General features: G+C 49.6%; 1 protein-coding gene across 11 annotated transcripts in view; it reads right to left on the bottom strand.

Annotated features, from left to right (window-relative positions):
• The window catches only part of EIF4G3 (eukaryotic translation initiation factor 4 gamma 3), a 95,647-nt gene that overhangs the window by 26,899 nt on the left and 46,514 nt on the right, over positions 1 to 22,234 (bottom strand). For 9 of the 11 annotated variants that reach the window (XR_002444513.1, XM_021417736.1, XM_021417735.1 and 6 more), the window contains 11 exons: positions 17,334 to 17,513; positions 16,762 to 16,876; positions 14,549 to 14,649; positions 13,584 to 13,706; positions 11,368 to 11,476; positions 8,226 to 9,050; positions 6,952 to 7,040; positions 5,572 to 5,821; positions 4,159 to 4,316; positions 2,869 to 2,994; positions 1,788 to 1,898 (listed from right to left, as the gene is read on the bottom strand). Coding sequence is in view for 10 of the 11 variants with exons in the window: in XM_021417736.1 (XP_021273411.1) it covers positions 1,788 to 1,898; positions 2,869 to 2,994; positions 4,159 to 4,316; positions 5,572 to 5,821; positions 6,952 to 7,040; positions 8,226 to 9,050; positions 11,368 to 11,476; positions 13,584 to 13,706; positions 14,549 to 14,649; positions 16,762 to 16,876; positions 17,334 to 17,513 (2,187 nt within the window). In the remaining variant the exon portion in view is untranslated. The remainder of the gene's footprint in view (positions 1 to 1,787; positions 1,899 to 2,868; positions 2,995 to 4,158; positions 4,317 to 5,571; positions 5,822 to 6,951; positions 7,041 to 8,225; positions 9,051 to 11,367; positions 11,477 to 13,583; positions 13,707 to 14,548; positions 14,650 to 16,761; positions 16,877 to 17,333; positions 17,514 to 22,234) is intronic. The other 2 variants (XM_021417728.1, XM_021417731.1) reach the window with 2 other exon arrangements.

Here is a 22,234-nt window from a genome sequence, read left to right as displayed (position 1 = left end):
TCATTACACACCTCCTTGGCCACAGAAGGCTCCGCCTGGCCACGCACCCCCAAAGCCAAACGCTTGGTCCAATCTCTGCCCCAAAAGAGACAAGCGGTGGCCGTCCCACGTCTCTTGCACAGAGGTGCCCTTGGCCCAAAGGACCACGGGCCCACAGAGCACAGCACTGCCACAGCTGAGCACTTAACCACCCCGCAGACACTGATCTCATCTGCCTTCAAAACTGACGGACGCAGAGAGCACTCACACCTTGCGGAACGTCAGCGTGTTGCGGGGGGAGATGCAGGATGTCCCACTCCGATTTTTTTTTAATACGTGCAAATAAACCTGGTTCAAACTAGCTGAGTGTTTGATTGGGTTTTAAAAGTGAATAGAGGCCTCCTTTGAATGTGAGATAAAATATACAAATCACAGACTTTGAACAGGAAGAGCTGTCTATTTTTTGTTCCAAATTTACAAAGCAGAGAGTGAAAGAGGCACTGAGCTCACGCCTGGCCTGCTGTCACAGCCCAGTCCCCGTAAGTAAGAATAGTTCTGTAACACCTGTGACTGCAGCACTACAGCTTACACTGCACTCATATTTTCCGCCAAATGCACGAAGAAACACTTAGCAGACGTTGCTAATTATCCAGCGTTACTTGTCCTCCAGATCAACCGGGGCAAAAAGGAGAGCAGACAGAGGCACAGACACGTGTCCTGCTGAGGAGCAATGCCTCACACCTGGTGCTCTCCAGCTCTCTGGATACAGCCGTGGTAACGACGCAACAGCATCCAAGAACCTACAGAGCTGCCGCTCCCTCTGGGACACGTGGGTGCCAGGAATAGCCGCTCTCCAGGGGAGCGCAGAGCCCAGCAACACAGCTTCCCAGCAGCAGGACCCTACGGGGAGCCCAGAGCCGGCAGCGGGGATGCGTGCAGCCAAGGGACCGAGCGCCCTCCCTCATGGCACCTGGCTCTACCTCTACCTTCTTCTCTACAGCAAAAAGCGTTTATTTCATTCCTGTGTAACGGCACTCCTGATCCCGTCTGAGCTGATGTTTGTTACGGTCTGAAAACAGTCACACAAAACATTTAATGGAGAAGAAGGGAGGAAAGACAAAGCCAAGGAAGCAAAATAAAAGATTTCCACGTGCCATAAGCTTGTTAGCACAGAGCTGCTCGATGTTATTTCAAGGGCGAGGAGCAGGCGGTGGGTTCGGATGGCGTATGAGCATGGCCCCTGCAGGGCGGGATGGCCGAGCGGACAGACAGCGCGCACGCGGGCTTTGCCATGCGCCACGAGGAGGTAACGGCTGCCTCTGTTTGGGCTGAAACACGCTCATCCTTCACACCGACACCGCAGGACAGCCGCTCGTTAAGCAGCGTCCCCTTCTGGCCCTCCTCAGGGAAGATGCAAAGAGAGGCACTGCCCTTCAAGGCGCAGATGTAGGATGTATGTTATGTACGGGATGCTCCAAATGAACGGGGCAAGCAGCACTTACCTTTTCTCCCCCTTTCCATAGGTCTGCAAAGTGCAGACCCCTCGCGGATCCCGCTCAGGCCAACGTCCCAGCATGCCCTCAGCTGGTGCTGTCCCACCCACCACTGAAGACTGCCTAGAGGGGTACAATGCAAGTCTTGTTTCTTTTTTTTTTTTTTTATTTTTTTTTTGTTCTTTTAAAACAATGTTGCACCTTTTTGTAAAGCTTTCTGCAGGCAGTTCATTATCAACAGTGGGCGTTACGGAAAAAAAACCAAACTCTACAAAAAGGTGCAAAGATGGGTAAAGAAGGGGGGATGTGGCTTACCCCTATTGGCAGGTTCCTCAATGGTGGGTGAGGCGAGACCAAGAGAGGGCATGCTGGGGAACCGCACCGAGCCAGGGACGGCAATCCAGGGCCGCTCTGCACTTTGCAGGCCTGTGAAAAGAGAAAGAGCGACAGTGGTGTCACCAAGGTGCCACGGGGCTCGGGACATCAGCGCACGGAAGGATGGGCAGCGCCAGGTACAACCTGCAGCTCACCGCGGCATCACTAAACACGGCAAGCGATGGCAACCTCAAAGAGCAGCACTGCCTGGGGACCGCGCTGTGCTCTGAGACAAACCGCGACACCGAAGCTACTCGAGGACAAGGACGCGTGCCCCAGCATCGCAGTGCCAGCCACAAGACTGCTCCCAAACCAGAAACATTACAGCAACTCAAAGTCTGCAGCGTGACCATCAGGCTCGGCTCTGAAATCTGGAAATCTGCATACTCAGAAGTCAAGGTTACTTAGTGAAGGTCTTTGGAACCAGCTGTTTTGAATGGAACGTGACGGATACACTGTTAGATGCAACCAGGTAGACAAACTGAATGTATTTAGAGAGAGAGACGGAATGTGAGTGACTGCACCTGAGGCAGCTCCGACCCGGCTGCAGCCCCAAGAACAATGGCAGCACAGACAGAAAGGAGGAATTCAGAAAGAGGGTGAAGGGCCTGGGCAAAGCAAGGCAAGGGGCAAAGAAGAAAAGGTGAAAGGAAAGCAGAGAAGGCAGAAAAATGAGGAATTAAGTGACCGAAGTATGGCAACATGCTGCTGTACGAGAGATGTGCGCTTGCACACACGTGACTGACAAATCCACAGCATGGAAATAGTTTCCACACCTCTCAAGAAGGAAAAGGGGAAGGAGGAGATCAAATCCATGTTAAGACCAATACATACCAATTAAAAACATCCACAATGTTTTGCTCATTTTCCTAAACTTTGACGGCCAAGAAAATATTTCCCCTTGCATTCAAGCCTGACAAAACCAGAACCATTGGAATACTGGAAAATGCCCAAACATGTGAGGATGGACTTCTTGAGCGCCAAGGCCAGGTGTTAAATTAGCAAGCTGGGGAAAACTCACACTTCCAGACACGTTTCTTCCACCGGAAGGCTGCCTCCCAAAATCAGCGAAGGCTGGCGTGAAGTCTGGGCCTCGAGGCAGTATCCGAGGGTCCAGAGTTCTCAGGGGCAATTTGGGCTGGTTGACCTGCATTGGAGAGCAGAGCAGACAAACACGGCCTCGTCAGTGGGTGCTGCAGCTATCACAGCTCTACAGTCTCTGCTAAATCATAATATTCATATTTAATATCCAAATTACACTTTCAACAAACCAGGCAAGTTTTATGCACTCTCATTACACTAAAAACACACCTAATGTCTTCCACAGGTGACTACTGTGGAAATACGCAGCGTTCAGAAACACTTCAAGGCTGAACATGCCTTATGGAAGATAAAATTAAGCTAACAGGCCTGTTTGGTGCACAGCAAATGTAATAGTCTTGGTTTGAGATCCCAGAGCTGCCACCTTCCCTCAAATAAATCCCTGTGGTGTTAACACAACAGACAGCTGTCTGAGCACAGGCAGCTCAAGAGCAGACAGAGCAGTGAGAAGCCAGCACAGAAAACTAGTGGGCGGATGGAATCATTTCGGGAACAATGCTGGGTGTCACAATTTGTCTGGGCATGAAATTCAGAGTTGAAACATTCCTACACATGAGAATCACCTGCACCCTGAACTGTGCTTGAATCTTAAGAACGACCCTGGGAGGGTTACACCCAAATCCACTACAATGACATAGATTTAACAGAGATGGGAACAGGGTCTTGGTGGCAGGCCTCCCAGATAATGAGTATTTCAATAAGTGCAGACATACAGGGGGGAAAGGTACATCTGTAGTAATAAGGCTGGTTAAAATCACAAAGCTTTCTGAGAGCCAAGGTATTGATCACCTTTTATTAGACCTGCTCACAAATACTGACACAACTGTTTCAGACAAAAACAACAGCTTGCCCACAAGCAGGGCTATGCTTTCCTAGCAGTAGAATTCAACTCATAAAAGACATAAAAGAAAGCTCTCCTTTCACTCTTGCTTTGCTAATATCCTTGGGTCTTAATGGCTCTAAGACAGCATTTTCAATTTTAAAACAACCCAGTACAACTTAATGCAGGACACAGAGCATTAAGAGTATCAGTTCTTCAGATTTTAAATCACCTGCGCTCATTCACCAGCCAACAAACCTTGTGCTATGACATGAGCCAAGTATCCCCCCTTCCTGACAAAAGTCTTCGCCAAAAAGGTGAAGGACAAAGCATGCATCAGAGATCTTTATTCATTAAGAAAAATCACAAAACCAAAGGGGCTGCACGCACCTGTTTGATCGGCTCTCCTCTCACCTTGTCGAGAACCACGTCGCTGATGGGAGGCAGCCCTTCTGGCTTCTGGATGCAGGCAGGCATGAACTGAAAGTCCAGCAGGAACTCCCGGTCGTACTGCTTCTTCCCATCCGGGTCCAGGGGCTTCCACTGCTCTATAATGAGAGAAGCTGCTGAGATTCACAGGGAGCAAAATCTCTACTCTTGAAGACGTGTTTCTGTTAAATCCGAATGTGAGACTCAGCTAATGCTGCGTAGGAAATTGAACTTGAATATTAATTTTGAAGCCTGCCAGGCAGTGAGGAAAGGAACATACGTCATGTTAAAGGAACCTAAACAACTGGGGGCACGCAGCCAGCCCAGTGCCATACGGGGCTAATAACTAATCCCAACTGGAGCCCACGTCATCTCACTTTACCCTTCACATCTGCAGGAGATGCCACCTTTGTGCTTCATGGATGCCAGTTAGTGTTGCTGTGCTTTGACCTGTCCATTCAGATCCACTGTTAAAGCTTTTTCTCATTTTGTTATTTCAGTCCTTGATCACTGGTTTTGGGTTTCTCAGCACCCCGATCCCTGCAGAAGCCTCCTCTCCAGCACACCTCCTCTCAAGGTCTTTATTTGTTTCATACTCTTAATTTCCAGGCTCCTAAGCAAATGACTTAATTTATTGTGAGGAAGCTCCACCTGAACAAGAAATCACTTAAAAATTGGTAGCAACTGCAAAGTGAGATGGTCTCAAGGTCTCTCTTAATTAGGTGCATTTATAGAGGGTCAGGCCTACGAGTGGTCTCAGTGAAAAACAAGCCACCCCTAGGCAGAGCGTACCCAGCGCTGACCAACAAGAGTGCAGTGTCACACTCACAGAATGGCTTTGGGTTAGAATGGACCTCAGAGGTGATCCAGCCCCACCCCCGCTGTGGGCTGGCTTCCCCACCAGCTCGGGCAGCCCAGGGCCCGTCCACAGCCTCAGCCACCTCCAGGGATGGGGCACTCACCACTGTCCTCTGAGCTCACACTACATATCTTAATCAGAAAATCTGCACGCCCACAGTTCAGCAGCAGGGCCTTGGCTGATGACCAAGCGTTGCTTCTTTCCCTTTCCTTACAATTCCAGAGATCTGTTTGGCCAGGCAACTAAGTGTACATATACACACACTCTCGTGTAGCACTCAGTCAGAACTTTCACAGCGCCTATTTAAAAACTGTGTCTGCTTATGTGCAGCTTCTCTGAGGCCATTGGTTTGTGAATCCCAGTAGAGCTGGAGGCTGTATGCATATACACGCTGTACACCCTCACAGCACCACCAGGCACATCCTATATGGGCGGGGAGGACGACAGAATGTCAGCAGTGTTTCAGGGAGGAAGGCACAAGGCAAGCAAGCCTGCCAAGCCTGGAGTGTGCTTACCTGGCTTGTACTGCAGCGCGGGCCCTTCGGCGGAGCCCTCCGTGCAGCCCGAGGTCGCGTCAGTCCCCTCTCCCTCCGACATGCTCTCAGCACCGTTACGGACAGGTTCTGCCTCCTGCTCTCCATTTTCTTCCACAGGTTTCACTTTTTTAAGTTCGGAAGGGTCTCTCTCCAACTGAAACCCATGGCTCATGTTATCCTGATCAGATTCAAGTACTTTGTCACCCAAAAGCTCCTCTTCTACTTTAGGCTGAAGCAGACAGAAACACAGAGGCGATGTCAGAACCCTCGCAGAGCCGGACACCCACGGACATCTCCCCGTTCATCCATGCAGCCTAACAGCGACGTGCTGCCTCTTCTACAGCGCTGTGCGGATCCGTACCAACACGTGGGCTAACCACACCATTCACTGATCTCCTTGCTGTTAATTTTAGAGCTCTCCGAGGACGCAACCTTATTCTGAATTCACACAGGAAAGGTGCTGGGATTGCACTTCTCCTCGGAGACACTGCAGCCATTAAACAAAAGGCAGAGGGAACCCGGGATGCTCCGGGAGAGCATCTTGATCCTCTCACCTCCCAGCCTACAAGCACTGCATCCTAACATGCTTTTTGCACGTTTTCAAGGTAAAACAGTATGATGTTCTTCTTTAGCACTGGTGAAAATACCAAAGGGTACAGAGATGGGATTCCTCCAGCAATGACGGGAGAATGTGCAGAGAGAACCTGCCGGGGCAGCTCAGCCAGCACCACTCTTCATACACACACCAGCACAGGGCATTCTGAATGGTTACCGTTTTTATTCCCTCACCCCCTCTGTGATAAGTTCTATTGCCAATTTTACATGGGACGTTAAAGAAAGAGGTTCTCCCTGCACCATCCCTACCAGAATGGCAGGAAAGGTGACACTCCCAATTTGTCTGACTGCAGGCGAGGTGGTTTTGCACAGATGTCAGCTTTTTCCCTTCCCAGCCTCTCCATCAGATAGTCATTCTTTGGCCGTGACATCACAATGACATCACTGTGCAGCAAAAGAATGTCCCAAATGTCACCAGAGTGGCCCTAGGACCCCCAAATGGTGCAATTTTAAAGGGTTCAAACCCATTTCCCCTTGGGACAGCATTAAAAACTCCATGTTCTTGAACGCTGGAAGCGTTTAATTAGGCAAAAACGAAGAAAACTTGGAGCTTTCAGGGCGGGAGGACAGCCAAAAGCCACTGATCTAAGAGATGCTGGGGAATACCCCACTTTTGGGAAATGTTCCCCAAAAAATCTGCTTTTGATCCTTGCAAGATGAAGGAAGCAGAGTGTCTGAAACACCCCTTGAAGACAGCAACATCATCACTGAATACGGAAAAAGGAGCGCTGCACTCCCTCATACCTCTGCCTCCGCCTCTGTCACCTCCTCGGTGGCTTGGGTCCGCTCTTTTGGTTTCTTCCACGTCTTTGGTGCAGTTACAGCTGTTGAGGCTGCAAGACAAGCGTGCACCTATTAGAACACCACATGCTTCCCTCCTGCACGCTGGTGTTAACCACGCAGGGTAGCGGAGCAGCTGCGGTGTCGCAGAGGTTTTGTTTCCATGCAGTACTAACAAAATCATCCAAGTGACATTAAAACAAGGTAACTGTTCTACAAGCTGCTCGTTGGAGCTCCAAATGGTCCTTCTGACAGCTAGGAGTTTATTACCAGCACTGCGAGGATCGTGCAGGGCAAAAGAGAACCTCAGAAACCAGAGAGTTTCGGGAGATGAGGTCCTGGTGAGCCATTCCTCAGCAGGCACACTGTAACAGGTAACCAGCACCTGATCTGCAGCCATCAGCAGGCCGACCACGGCAGCACCCCCCAGCAGAACACCTCCCACTCCAGCAGCCCAGTTCTCATAAGCTGGGCTTATATTTCAATTTTGAAGCAGGTTAACAGCTCCACTGCTCATTAATTTCCCTGGACAACTGATTCAAAGAAAATACCATACAGTATTTCAAAGATCTGCAGTGATTTACTCTAATCACCTTTTTCCCCTGAAGAGTAAAAGGAACCACACGGTATATTAAGATACAAAGCCATTAATCCAACGTGCTCATAATTTGTTGCCAGTGTTACCAGCTTAAATTCTGACACAGGCACGCATACATATTTAACAGTGTAAACAGAACTGATTTTGTGATTAAAGTTTACAGCAAATGGATTTGCTGCTCAAGCCTTTGGTTTCCAGCAGACACTATAGAAAAGCGTCTACCTTTTTTTATTACTTCCACTTGACCAACAACATTTTGCCTGACAGGACGGGCAGAGTACAAAACCTGACTTGGGAGCGTTTCACACTCCCTGAAACGCCAACCTCAGAGCAACCAGAATTTCCAGTGATGCTTTTTGAAACTTGAGAAATACTCCTTTCTCAGTTGTGAAGGCCAGTGTACTGGCTAACACATGCCAATCCCACGATGCACGTGCAAAGCTGGCTACCTCTTTTATGAACAATTATCCAGGGTTGTTTTGTCGCTGCAAACGAAGATTAGCATTCTGTGATCAAAGCAATGGCCACGTGGTGGGATCAGACCTCCCAGGGACAGGTACAAATGGAAACACCTGACGGAGGAGCCCCAAAGAGCCCTTCCCTCGGCTCTGCTGCACGCCCTGTGCTGCCAAGCACTTACCTGGGACAGGACTCTTGCTAGAGCTTAAGCTTGGAGCCTCCGCGCTCTCCTCCGGTTGCCCATCTGCCTCCGTCTCTTCCTTCTTCTCAGTATCTGTTAGCTCTTCACTAGGAGCAGTCCTTGTGCCCTCCTCTCCTTCCAAGTCTCCCTGAGCAGGGGAGGCACTGGGAGGTGGAGGCGGTGGTGAGGAAGGGGCTGTAGTGGTCACAGCAGCAGGAGGAGAAGGAGGAGGAGGGGGAGGGCTGGGTGCTGGGGCGGGTGGTGGGGATGGGGCTGCATGGGGGGTGCTGGGGGGCGGCGTGGTGCCCAGGTCCCCGGGAGCTGCCCCTGGTTCCTGTGGGTCGGCAGCGAGCGGCACAGCGTCCCCTGCAGCCTCCTCGGCCCCACTCTCTGCAGCAGCAACGATCTCACTCACTCCGTTCAATTCGTTGATCACGTTCGTGCTAGCAGTCACTGGAACATCGCTGGGCGCTGCAGTGCTGCCCGGCTCTTGGCACGCCTCGCCACGGGGCTCCTCTGCAGGCACAGGGTCTGACGTGTCCGCGCAGGGCACAGTGCTGGGGAGAGGCACCACCTCCTCCTTGGGGGAAGCGACTTCACATCTCTCCTCGGTTTTGACAGTGGGCGAGGGTTTAGCAGGAGCGGCGGTGGCAGCGGCTGTGAGCGGGACAGGGGGTGGTGACGGGGCTGTGGCGGGTGCCGGCAGGGTGGGCAGCGGGGTGGGCTCAGCCACCAGCAGGGCCGGATCCTGCTTCTCTGCCGCGGGCTCTGCCCAGAGCACGGGAGAAGACGGCTTTAATACTGGGTCTGGTTTTGGCTTCTCTTCTGGGAAAGGAAAACCAAAGGCAACGTTACGAACAGAACGCCATTCCCCACTGCCCTCCTGGCCCCAGCTCCCCTGCTCCAGGAGCTCCACAGAAGACAGAAATACACCCGAGACGGGTTCTGCCTCAGAGGGCTATGGGGCTGTAGCACCGACAGCTGGGCAGCTCCTGCTCCCAACAGTCAAATGGGCACCAAGAGCAGCCGGCTGCCTGCGAGCTCCCCATCAGTGTCACCGCATCGTATCACAGAATCATCCCAGGGGATGGCTGAGGTTGAAGGGCCCATCCAGCCCCATCCCTGCCGTGGGCTGGCTGCCTCCCACCAGCTCGGGCTGCCCAGGACCCATCCACGGCCTTGGGTACCTCCAGGGATGGGGCATGCACAGCTCTGGGCAGCAGTGCCAGAGCACTGCCCCACACCTGCTGACGGGCTGTGGTTTACAGCTGCTATGTGTCACACCATTACCGCCATGTGAGATACATTCAGGTTCTTCTGGACTTGTTAGTTCTAAGCTCCAGAACCCCCCAGCACAACAGACTGAAGGACACAATCCAATTTTTGTTCTAAATTTCAGCTGAGAGGAGATATCATTTCCAAAGAAAGCAACAACAAAACTGGGTGAAGCACAGCTGCCACCAAACAGCACCACTGCTGCCATGTGTTTGCAGTCCAAAGGTGCAGAAGGGTTGGATTTGGATTCTGAAGGCTCCGTGGAAGTAGAATGATCCAGAACTGGTTTAGAGAAGAAAACGCATCACCTCCAATTCTGGAACGAGGCTGCAGAGAACTCATGGAGCGTTCCTGACATTTACAGCTCGCTATAAACACTGCCTGGGTATTCTCTCCCTGGAGATAAATGTGATTGCTCAAAAAAAAAAAAAAAAAATCATTTGAAGAGCCCAGAAAAAAGGTTCTGAGAGAGAAAAACACAGCGAAAGCCTTACAACTGTGTCTAGAAAGCAGTGGTCTAAGCACACATCCTTCAACCTGTACCTCATGCAGGTAGGACTGTGTGCGCAGAACCCAACGAGAGAAGGAATCGGAGGGGGATTTCAGAACCAGGAGCAAACCTGGCAGATGAGAAGCACATCCCTACTTGGAGACCAAATCTCCAAGTCCTGGTGAGGATTCCCCCCGGCCAGCTACCACAGAGATGGTCACACAGACCGACCCACGGCTGGGAGGGCAGAACAACAGCATCAGAGCCACTCATGCAAGCTGACTCAGCCCGCTTACATTCCCAAGGTGTGCCAAGGGGAGGCAGTGGGGTGCTGGGCAAGTGGTGGGTAAGATCCTGCTGGATGTGGGAACCCATCCCAGGTCCACGCAGTTTATCCAAAAATAATCACTGGGCTCGCTGCCATTTTTCCACCCTTTGTCCCAGCGCAGATATTTGTGAGGCAGAGCTGCTGCTCGCCGGAGCACGTTGCAACAGTGATAAGCATGCACCAGGGGCACTGACAGCGCTGAGCACCGCTTGCCCCACATGGTGCCGCCACGGTCCCACAGCCCCCAGCTCTGCCCTTCCATATCCCTGCACGACCTGGAGCCTGACAGCCAGGGATTGCTGCAGAAGCTGCAAACGCAGAGCACGGACTGCTTGTCTTGTAGAGAAAGTCCAGGGATTCCAAAGGCTGCGATCAGCTGTCCCAGTTGTGCCACACAGTACCGTGCACAGCACTCAATGAAGCTGTTAATGGCCCTCACATGTCAATGCAGCACCTGGTGCACAGCACCTGCCCTCCTGTCACATCTCCACGCAGACAGCTGAAGACCCCCCTTCAAACACGCGTTCCGAGAGGTAAGAATGAAACATGATCACTTTAGGAAACCTTTTCCATCTGTGCCCTGGTTTCTTTTTGGTGAGCCATTTCTGAGACTCTTTGCACAATCACAGTTTTTCTAATTACTCTCTCCCGCGCCTGGAGGCCAGGGCTCTCTGGGCAGCCTTAGGATGCTCTGCTACGGCCAATGAATGGCACCAGTGACAACAAGCCTCTATGCTAAGAGACCTTTCCTGATGTACACTTGTTTCTGAAGGGCAGCACGCGGGTGAGAGGAGCTTCACGCTTCTCACTGCTCTGGAATAATGTTCAGGACATATAAGCTTTAATACAATTTTTTGTTAAGCAGTTTCACATCGGCAAATTTCAATTAATTCCCTTAGCAACACATTGTTCCATGTTCCACTGGAGGAAGAGATGGCCCCTCCCCTTCTATTGCTGCTGAATGCCACCCTGCTTCTCTCCCTGCCAAAAATACTCCAACTGGAACAAGAAAGGAGAAAAACGACTAAAAATAATATCTGCCGACCAACCTTGCTTTGGGGTGCTGGCCACGGGGACGGGGGCGCTGGTGGCAAGGTGGGTGCTCTCCACTGGCCCGTAGAGCGCAGGGCCGGGCTCGGGGACCTGGCTGGGCAGCTGCTGCAGGTGAAAAACAGAACAGGGCGGCAATGAGCGTGAGAACAGAAAAACCGGCAATGCAAATGTGAGCAGGGCAGGGGGAGATGAGAAGGGCAGGGGGGAGAAAGAAAAACCAAGAGGCAGGGAGAAAAGGAGAGATGACAGTGCAGAGGGAGCCTGATGCTTCCTACATGCAGAAACAAACTGCAGGAGCAGCAGGTCACACAGCTGAGAAAGATGCACCTCCTGCAGAACCCGACCTGGCAGAGCAGAATGCTCAGGAGATGGGTGCCCAGCTCCTCCTGGACACGCTGTCAGAAATCCACGCTGAATGCATTTCCCTAAAAAGCAGCTCTGGCCATCTGCTTCCTTTCCTGGGACTCCTCTTTCCAACTTTTTCAGCTACTGCCTCTGAGCAGGGCAGATGCACTTGCTTAACAGAAATTACAGATGCTGTTGGGACAATAACTTTGAATTTCCTGGCTTGAGTGGGCTTGAACTTTCATTTGTGTTGCACTAATGAACTTTCTCTGGTGAGCTCTATTTCAGAGTTCTTCTGTCATTAACAAAAGTGGTTCCAAGTAGCTCATTTGTCATGGTTTTGTGATTTTCGGTTATTGGTATTCCACATCATAACATCATGTAGTGGATGTACCTGGTTCTCAGAAGAGAAGGACTACTACATTCCCCACGGTACTTTTCTCCTCTGTTACCATTTTCCAGCCGGAGGGAAAAGATAGAAGCTCGCAGTATAAGAACTTGCAGATCACGAGACCTCGTCCCTTTTTCCGCCGTCTCTCGTCTTGGCAGCACCTCGCTCTCCAGCCGTCTTATCGTCGGTAGTAGAGTAAGGCCTACCTTGACTTTGGGACATTCTCTCTCTCTGTATTGGATTTATCAGCTTAAATTGTAATTATATTGTATTATAGTGTGTTGTTTTGCATGCCGATATTTTATTTAGTAAATTAGTTTGTTTCTCCTCAGATTGTTGCCGCTGTTCTTTGCTCTCAGGGCCATCTCCTTACCCTTTTCCCCTTTTCCCTTTTCCTGGGGCGTGGACCCGTGGATCCCCCGTCCCCTTCGTCACGGAACCGGGCCGAACGCCCGTAAACCGTTGACATCATTAAAATGAAGCTTGGCTATGAAACAATGAAGTATTTGCACACCTTGCTCAGAGCAGATGATTGGACATCACCATTGTGCTCTGCATACAAATGACAGCTGATAAGAAATCTAGGCTTATTAACCTCCTTTGAGAAGCATTTATTTTGTCCCATTTGACTCAACTGTAGTTCCTTAAAATAGATTTCTGAACACAGAAGCAACCCGGTGAGTGCCTGCATTAGCTGCTCCACCCACTAGACTCTGAAACCGCTGTTTGCAGCTCATCCACGCTTCCATTTTCAGACTCTGTGGTCCCTGTCAAGGTGGACGCATGCTCATAGCATCACTGCCCATCTGCATTGCTCTCTTGGTCCAGAAAGGACCCAACAGCCCCAGGTTTCCCATCAGCTTAACTGTCAGCCACAGCACGCAGACTTCTCAGGTGATACAGAGGCTCCGAAGGGTTCAGATCAGAATTTTTCAAAGGATTTATGGACTACTGAAAATAACAGTTTGGGATATTTATGCTTTTTCTTAGGTCAGAAAAATGCCTTTTCTGTTGATTTGGTTTTCTTGTTTGTTTCTTTCTTTTCAGAGGCTGAACATACCAAGCCCAGATTCGGAAATTCCATGATAATCGTCCTGAGTTACCGTCACTCCAGCACCCTAAAACAAGACTGCTAAAGCAGGAAGGCTTCAGTACGGGCAGTAACGTGATCTGAGATGTATCACCAACCACAGGCATGACCCATGGGGTGCATGAGCCACTAGTGGAAACACCACGTCCTCCCCAGAGTCTTCACCAGCTCCAACCACCACTGCGGACACACACAAGGGGAGGGACTGGCAGCAGCTCCGCACGTTGCAGGCTGTGGGTCGCTAAAAACGACCACACTCAGGGGAAAAAAAAAAAGCTTGAAGGACATGAACAACTTAGGGAAAGACCATCCAGATGTCACTGGTGTGAATGGAAGATAGAGAAGCGGCTCTAACAAAGGGCAAAGCCACGCAGGAACGCTGTTACCTGAGGTGGGGTCGGTGTGGAGGTGGGTCTGACGATGGGCGGCGTCGGGTTCCTGCTGCCCCCACCAGACATTATTTCTTCTGTTATATCTTTGCCCCCCTGGTTCGGATCTCGGATCCGGATCTACAGTTTGGAACAAAGAAAGAGTTTGAGTAAGTCTTCCTTTACACGCTGTCCCTGGGGCTCGTGGACAAGACACACTGCCATCCCACTCAGCACGAGATGCTCCGGGCTGAGCTCTGCAGGAGCACTGCAGCATGGTTTGTTCCAGCAACCTGAAACGCACGGTACGTTGTCCCCTCATCTTGAAACCTGATTTAACCAAAATGCTCATCAAATACACACACCTCTTCAAATTCCCTTGGATCTAAAGCAAGTGTGGCACAACTTTAAGAAGAAATACGTGTCTTGCTGTGCATCTATGTCTCTGTTTTTGGAAAATAAGCTTAGTGACAGTTGGAAAATCTAGCAGACAGTTTAGCTACAGAAATACACTTGCCAGATAAAGTGCAAGAGAAAATAAAATAAAAAGCCTTTCTGTTTTCCCCTTCCACACCGAGGAAGAGCATGCCATCCAAAACCAAACACCTGAGAACACGATAACTGAACGCCCAACCTGCACCCGAGACACCGCGTTACTATGGGTGGGAATTCGTCAGGTCGTGTGGAATGGAGTATCAGTGGATATACTCCTCAGTGTACAACATGTGGGATTCCATGAACTGCACAAGTGTGTCCCTTTCCGGCTGGCTGTGACGTTACAAAACGCAGCACAGAAAGCTTCCCCGTCACACCGCAACGAAGTCAGCACTGCGCGGTGCTAACGCAATGTAGGTGTGAGAGGGAACAGTCAGCCCCTCTGAAGACAAAGCTCAGGTTTCAGCTCAAACCCTCAACAATTTCCTTCAGCCTTACTGGCAGGGCAGCACTCAGAGAGGAAGGTACTGTCAGCGAGGTTCCCTTACCGTTTTTTTCTCTCTTTTTGCTGGTGGAGGCTGCTGCTGCTGCGTAGGCACTATGATGGGCGCTGACTGATACACCGGTTGACTCGGGTAGAAAGGTGTTCCTGGGAAAGGACAGCGCAGAAATCAGTGAGAGATTCAGCTCGTTCGTTAACAAAACAAAACCAAGCGCAAGAGGTGAAGCTGTCCACCTGCTCTCCCGCAGTTCCTCTGAGAAACACAACTTCCAGCTGCAAATCAGACTGTTTTGCTTTTCCCCACTTCCACGAAACGGGAGCTGCTGCTCCAGCAAGACAGGAGATGAGGTCACTACTTCATATGAAAGCTGAGCACTTGCCTCAGTTTCTGAAAGGCTGCTGAAATCCCTGGGGCAGGAAAAGCAATGTGCCCCCCTTGGGCTCCTCTGCTTGGTGACACAAAGAAGCATAGCCACAGACACCACTCCAAAATCACATCGCAGTGCTGGCTGCATGCCTAACAACCAACACCATTGCATTTTCTTCACTTTACACAGTGAGACCGGCTCATGGAGACTGGGTTCTCTCCAGAAGTACCCGACAAACAGGAATGTCACAGCAGAGCCGCCTCCTGTCCATGTACCAGACACCAGGCAAGCGTGCAATGCAGGGCTATCATCTGTTTTTCCATGGATGCTAGATGGCTGCCTGCCTTCACTTCCCCCTGAAGGATTATGATTTATTCTTCAGTTGAACTAACCTTTAAATGGGAATGAAAATCTGCACTGTACTTCTGACGTCTTTGTGACCGCTGTAACCAAAACAGGAGGTTACTGATATCTCAAGCAAGTGGAGAAATTCATGAAAGCCAGTGAACCCAGCCCTGCACAATCTGATTTGCAACTCCAAAGGATGCATTCCTCAAGCTGTAAGCTGGAAAGCAAGAGCTGGGAGCAGGCTCCCTCAGTGCACGCTCAGAGCAAGAAGTTTTCTGCCTCGCAGCAGCAGGCAGGGGCTGGAAGCAGAGCGCTGCATGGCACTGCTCAGAGTACTGCGTATTGAACAGTCTCAGTTCAGTGCTCATTTCAGACAAGTTTTACCCTTTCTCCATTCACTCATCATTTCAAGGCCTTTCCCAATGTATCACGGAAACTTGCGGATCAGTGCGAGAACAACACACTGCAAAACTCAGACAGTTAAAAAAAAGAAAAGCACTTTCCATCTTCCCAAGTTTTGTCTTCTGCGGCGCTTTCCCTCATCAACTTCCCTGCAGCTGTCAGACAGAGGAGCTGCACATCCAGCAGCTGTGCCGTGCTGCCCTACCGCCACAGCTTCAAGGGAGGGGCCTGTCAAACCAACTCGGGTTTCCCAGGGTTCCCAGAAGTGGGCAAGGCAAGGTAAATAAATGACAGATAATAACAGTGATATGCATTACTGCAGGACACCTATTGCTGCAGCTCATTCAAACAGAGCTGGTTTGTCTGCACTGACAGATCCCGCAGAAAGCCTTCGAGGGAACTGTGCTGCAAGTGCGCTATGTATCACATATGGCAGCACGCTAGAAATGACAAAGGGCTTAATTACTTCTGTATAGAAGACATCTGCCAAAGGAAGAGGTGTCATGGGACAGACGGACGCTCGCCCGTCTGTATGCGGGAAGCCAGGCGAGGGGCAGCGGTGAGCTGCTGGGGGTGGAGGAGGATGCCCCTCTGCTTTGTGGTGTGGCTCTGAGCTTCACAGCCTGAGGAATGGTGTCACACACACTGCACAGTGCATGCAAACAGCCACAGTACACGGCACAGGGCGACCACACACCCCGCAGCACCAGACAGCAGGTAAGCCACAGGGCCTGCCCTTCTCCCTTTCTAAATACCAAACGAGGAACACGGGAACCAAAGATGTTAAATTCTCCCTTGCTGTGCACACACTGAGGGCACAGCTCAGTGGAAACCAGGGCTCTGACATGTACTGACAGCACCTTAATCAATAATAATGATTTAGCAGGGAATAATAGCTAGCCACTATTCTTGCTCATGTGTGTCTGTGGGTAGCTCTATGAGTTGCAGCCTTTCCTTGAGCGTTCATACAAACAAAACTCCGTTACTGTGATTTTTTCAGAAGTGAATAATAAGGGCCGTGACACAGCCAAATCGAGCAGCTATTTAAAGTTCAAACAAATGCTAATCCAGTTTGGTATTATAAATCTTCAGCTTGACAAGAGCAAAAAACAAGTCCAGGAAATCTCCAAGCAGAACTCACCGTAGGCGTTGGGGAATTCTCCAGGACCCGGACCTGGATAGAAGGGGCCTGGCCCCGGCGGCTGAACAGGGTACTGCTGGGGGGGCCCGACGTACGGGGGGCCGCTGTGGCGATACTAGGAGGAAAAAAATAACCACCTGCTTACAAAGAGTAGGGCAATGGCGTGCTGACAAATAAAGAAAATGTAACAGAACCCTCAAAAATCAATAAATATTAGATTGTCTAACTTCTTTACAAAAACAAGTCACTCCCCTGCTTTCAGTAAAGCTGCGTTTTTATAAAGCCCAAGGTTTTAGAGCTGTTAAGTCAATTTAAGTACATTTACAGCATATTCCAGCAGCTTGGTTTCACACTGTTTCTGAGAGGATCTCGAAAACTAAAGAGATAATTTATTCCTAATGCCTCCGTGCTCAGATGAGCAGATACTTCATAAAGGAGAAGGCCAGGGTCTAAATACGCAATGAGAGTTACATCTCTCCCCCTCTTCTGACGCTGCAGCAGGCACTGAGAAAATCCAGACAGAGCAAAGGTTCCTTGGCAGCTTCTGAAGTGCGTGGGAAATGTATCTGTACCTGTGGTATACAGTACTGGGGAGCCTGAGGCATGGGATACGGCATCGGCAGGTGATTAACCATCATGATGTGTTGGTTGGTCTGATACACTGCGGTCGGTGTTTGTGCACCAGGACGGATGGAAGGGCTGCTGTTCTGGATGGTGGCTCGTGGAGGCTGGATCTGAGGCCTCTGAAAAAACTGGGGCAGGGAACGGAGAGAGGGAGGAGAGAGGAGAGAACAAAGAGTCGGTCAGTCCTGCTGGGGAAGGATGTGCAGCACCATTACAAAGGCAGACAATATTGCCATTCAGTACTACTTCCAAAGGGTTGCCACACATTCAGAAAACTGCAGGACAATTTCTGACTATTTGTAAACAGCAAGTTCATGCTATCACCTTCGATTTTTGCCGCGTGTGAAACTTTACATCTAGCTATTAGTTTGTATCTACTGAATTATACATCTCAACTTTCACAGCAACTATCAGAAACATGATTTCTGTCAAATATATTTTTATAAGGTGGGCTGACTGCCAAAAGCCACCTTTCTCAAGAAATAAAAGATCAAGGCAACTGTTCCAATCTAACTCCAGAACAGCTGAAGCCCCGGCTTTACGAAGACCGGAGATGCCCCGTGCAAACCGAGCCATTGGCTTTGTCTTGTGCTCCGTTTTCAAAAGGGTGGCAACCTCTTCCAGGTGGCACCAAGCTCCCCTACCATGTTTGCATGAAGTGATACCCCACATGAGTAGAACAGGTCCAGGAAACCAAGGAACCCACTGGAACGTGCTCAGGTCTCAACTCGGAAGCACTGGGAAAGGCATCAGCATCCCAGCACGGAACATTCACAGCAGCCCTCGCTCCGGCTGCAAGTCTTGGCAACCCTCAGACTCAGTTGGTAAGGTATACAGCAGACAGTCAGGCATTCACTAACAGAATAATGATGCGAGTGATAAAGAGACACTTATGCCATGCAGAACCAGGAGTTAAAATTACCTGTATAGGTCTGAATCCTCCCTTCAATAACGAAGCAAGAAAGCAGCAGGAAACAGAAAGAAAGCCAATGGAACAGCTTACAGATCAATAGGAAAGAACAGGATTTAACATGCACCCTAACTGCACACAGCTCCATTCATCTTTCTGCCCTGCTGTGACTAACGTCTTACAGAAACAGCAAGAAGAACCAGTACAGGACTGTCCTACCAGAACCCCACATCGGGGTCAGAAACTCCTCTTGAAAAGTTTCATACGGAAGGACAAAAATTAATAATAACAATAATAAAGAAGAAAAAAACTATAATTAACTGCAGGAAATGTGATACTACACGGAGACTCTATATTTACTCAGTTCATAAGTCAAACATTTTTCCTTTCTAGTCTCTCTCAGTAATACATAGTAGATAAAGCAGTGACACATGCTCAGATCATGGGTTTGGTCTCCACTTCTGCATCCAGACTGGAAGGATAAGAAATGCCATGTATTTAATTGCTAAGCAAAAAAATAATAATAAAATTAAGTCATCATACATCACACCGAAGACAGCTGACTGATGAAGTGTATCAATGCAAATAGTCTGTGAGTAACTGCATCATGAGCGGTGAGAACCAAAAAAAGAGAGGGTAACTGCTAAAGAATGAAAGCATGAGCTGGGTTTGTCTGCCTCGGCACTCGGAAAGAACGGGGTAGGGCGAAAAGAAGCTGTGACGCCTCTATGTGACATGACAATGAAATTAAAATGGTCACTCTGGCTCTCCTGAGCACTCTATGGTATCTACAGTGCTCCCATAGCAAACCACGTCTCCAGAGAAGGCACTCCCTGCTGCAGAAATCTAGACACAGTTAAGATGAGCACCAGGCTTTATGTCCAACCCTGTGAACCTGGGTGAAGAACCATCACACTGCTCCGTGTGACCTGAATTAGGAGAAGGCAGCTGCCTGGGGGGATTCTGAAAGTAAGGGCATGGGAGGACAGGAAGAGCAACATGCTGCTCTGCTCCTCCGCTAACACAAGTTGTGTGGCTGTCTAGATGCAGGGGAACCACTACTAGGATATATGCTAAATTTATAGTGAGATTAACTGAATTCTGCAATTCTTCAATATCTGAAGACATCAGAAAGTGCAAAAAGAATTCTTAAAGTGTTTTCTTTCATTGCCACTTCTCTTCATTACTTTCAGAGCTACTTATAAACGTGCAGAATCATCAGCAGGGATCCCTTGGAAGGGCCTGTACCCAAGGTTCAGGAATGAATGAAATCACGTCCCTTCTTCATCCACTGCCAACTGCTGAGTAATGACCACTGCTACGTTGTCAGCAGGTTGCAGAACTCTAGGAGACGCAAAGTGCGATAAGGAATGAAGAAGGGAAGGGACAGAAGGGAAGGGAAGAAAAGAGAAGAAGAGAGGTCAATAGCCACCATGGTTCTGCATCCATCCAGAGTGAAGGTGGCAGAGATGGATGCTCCCCAGCAGCAAGGCAGCAGCTGGGAATCCTGCAGCACTGCACGCAAGTGCCACCCCGCACTCCTGCAGACAAGCTTCAGGGGCCTGCTGGTAACACAGCACTGAAACGGCGGAGGAAAACCTGACAGCAATGGAAAGTGCTGGCTTACAGACAGCTGTTCCTTTCTGCCTCTGGCAGAGCATGAAACACAAGGGGTAGGGGAGACATGCTGGAAAAACTGCTCCTCATGGAACAGAAGCCAGCTCTCCTTCCTGCCTTGGCAGAAGGAATGAAAGCACACCCTGTACACCAAGTTGGGTGGTGGCAGGCAGGACTGCCCTTCCATCAAGCATTCAGTAACACCAGGGGAGTGCCAAGCTGTTCTATGGCAGAAAGAGAACCTCCAGCAAGGAAGCTCAGGGTTAAGCAAGCAAACCAACCAAACCAACAACCCTTCCACAACACTGCCCACACCATCACAGAGGGAGCTCGGATCCAGAGAGGAAGGGGAAAAAAAAATGAAGGTTCTCATTAGTTCTAGGAAGAAGGACACAGCAAGAAGAGAAGCAGATCCATTATTCCAACAAGACAACCAGAGGATGTGGAAGGGCAATCCACAGAGGTCTCCAGCAAAGTCTGAATTACTCTGAGTTATTCCAGTTCCTGTAAGTCAAATTAAAATACACAAGAAGATCAGGTTTGAGAGCACTGTGCAGCAGATTTGTTTATGGGTTTTACTGCCCAAACACTGCGCTGCCAGACTTGATGCTTTCTCCACTCTTCTTCCCCTTCAAAGCTAAACTAGCAATATTTAAAGTCACTCGTAGAAATATTTTACTACACTGATTTGGTTTGCTACAAGATTTGTCTTGCAAGGTCAAAAAGATGCCCACACAGACATCATTTTCAAGTAATGCTAATGGAACCCTACAGGAGAATCACAGGAGGTTAAAAACAAACATTTTGCCCCCCTTTCTTCCAGAAAGTGCAGAACTCGGCACGGAGCATTAGAGTACCCACACAGGGGCAGAAGGAAGGTGCCCTGGTGCAGAACCCTTCCTGTACCACTGTCTTCAAAAATTAAGCCCTTCTGTATCTCAGTGATGGTCAAATTAGTGCAAAACATACTCCAGTCAATGAGCAAGCAGAGAATAGCTGAGCTGCGGTGCTCAAGTCCCAGTCTCACCCCTCATCTGTCCACCTCTGCTAGCTGAACTCTTCCAGCCTGCTTATCCAACAAGCTCTCATCATCTCAGCAGCCCTCCATGTACCTGCCCAAGGGAATCTTTCTGGAAAACAAGAACAGGAGAATCACACACATGCTCCAGACAGGGTTTTGTCACTATTTCCTAACTCCGCAGTAACAAATCCTTTTTCCAGCTGGAAATAACTGCTCTTGCTCATGTAATGATGGCTTCACACAAGGGTCTCAGCCAACACTGGGTACTTCCCTTGGCACTGAAGTGTGCGGGTTTGAACTCTGTGATGCTGAACTACACCTTGCTTCCACTGCACTGGTCCTTCTCACACAGCCTCCCTATGCTGCCTAGCATATTTCCCAGCTTTGTACTCATTCAGTTTGCTATAGACACGTACCTGCTACTTGTGCCAGGGTGACTAATGAAGGAAATCCACCACGAATCTCCTGCCTACCCTCTCAGCCACTTACTCTTTAATCAGTTCTTACAGATAACCCAATATTCTTCCATTAAGCATCTTCTGCCTTAATTTTCCTCCCACGTGCGACCCTGTGGTCCCAGGCACTGCCTGCTGAAGGGCAGCCATAAGAGGCACCAGGTTTGCAATCCGGCAAATCAATGACCAAAGCAAGTGCCAACCTCCTGATAAACCTCCGCTGCGTTTTAATTGATTTTCTATTGACTCCAGATTTCTAAGTCCTCACTCCTAGGGAAACGCTCTGAAAGCTCCACTGAGCAGCGCAGTTCCTGAGGACAGCAGATCACACGGCACACACTGGGCGCTGCTCAGACAGCCCCACGCTGCAGCGAGGCTGGAAGCTGCAATGGGTCCGTGGAGCCTTGCACACAGCTGCAGAGAAAGGCAGTAAAAGCAAAGCTCAACCCGCTGGCTATAAGCCACCAAACGGTTTGTCCCCAGTGACCAAACAAACTCCGGGAGCAAATCTCCGACCTCTCCACACCACAAGGCTTTGTAACACAGCACACAGCCAGCACCTTCTGTTGGATGAGCCATACTCACAAGAACTCACACAACCCCAACAAAAACTGCAATGAGCTACAACTGCAACCTCAAACTGAATCAGCCTGCCATAGCCGGTAAACTCATCTCAAATACAATTGTAAGCCATACAACCTTTGAGTTTATACTTATTCTAATCTCTGTTTTTAATTTTACTGGCCTCTTCAAAGCATCCATTCTAAAATATCCCGTGTGCTCCTGAAGTTGCTTCCCAAATAGAAGGTTTTTCTACATTTTTGGACTTCAGCTCTAAAGAAAATT

The sequence above is a fragment of the Numida meleagris genome, chromosome 20 (assembly GCF_002078875.1).
Source record: "Numida meleagris isolate 19003 breed g44 Domestic line chromosome 20, NumMel1.0, whole genome shotgun sequence".
Lineage (NCBI taxonomy): Eukaryota > Metazoa > Chordata > Aves > Galliformes > Numididae > Numida > Numida meleagris.
The sequence above is the reverse complement of the archived record's forward strand: the minus strand, read 5'-3'. Positions and strand labels throughout refer to the sequence as shown.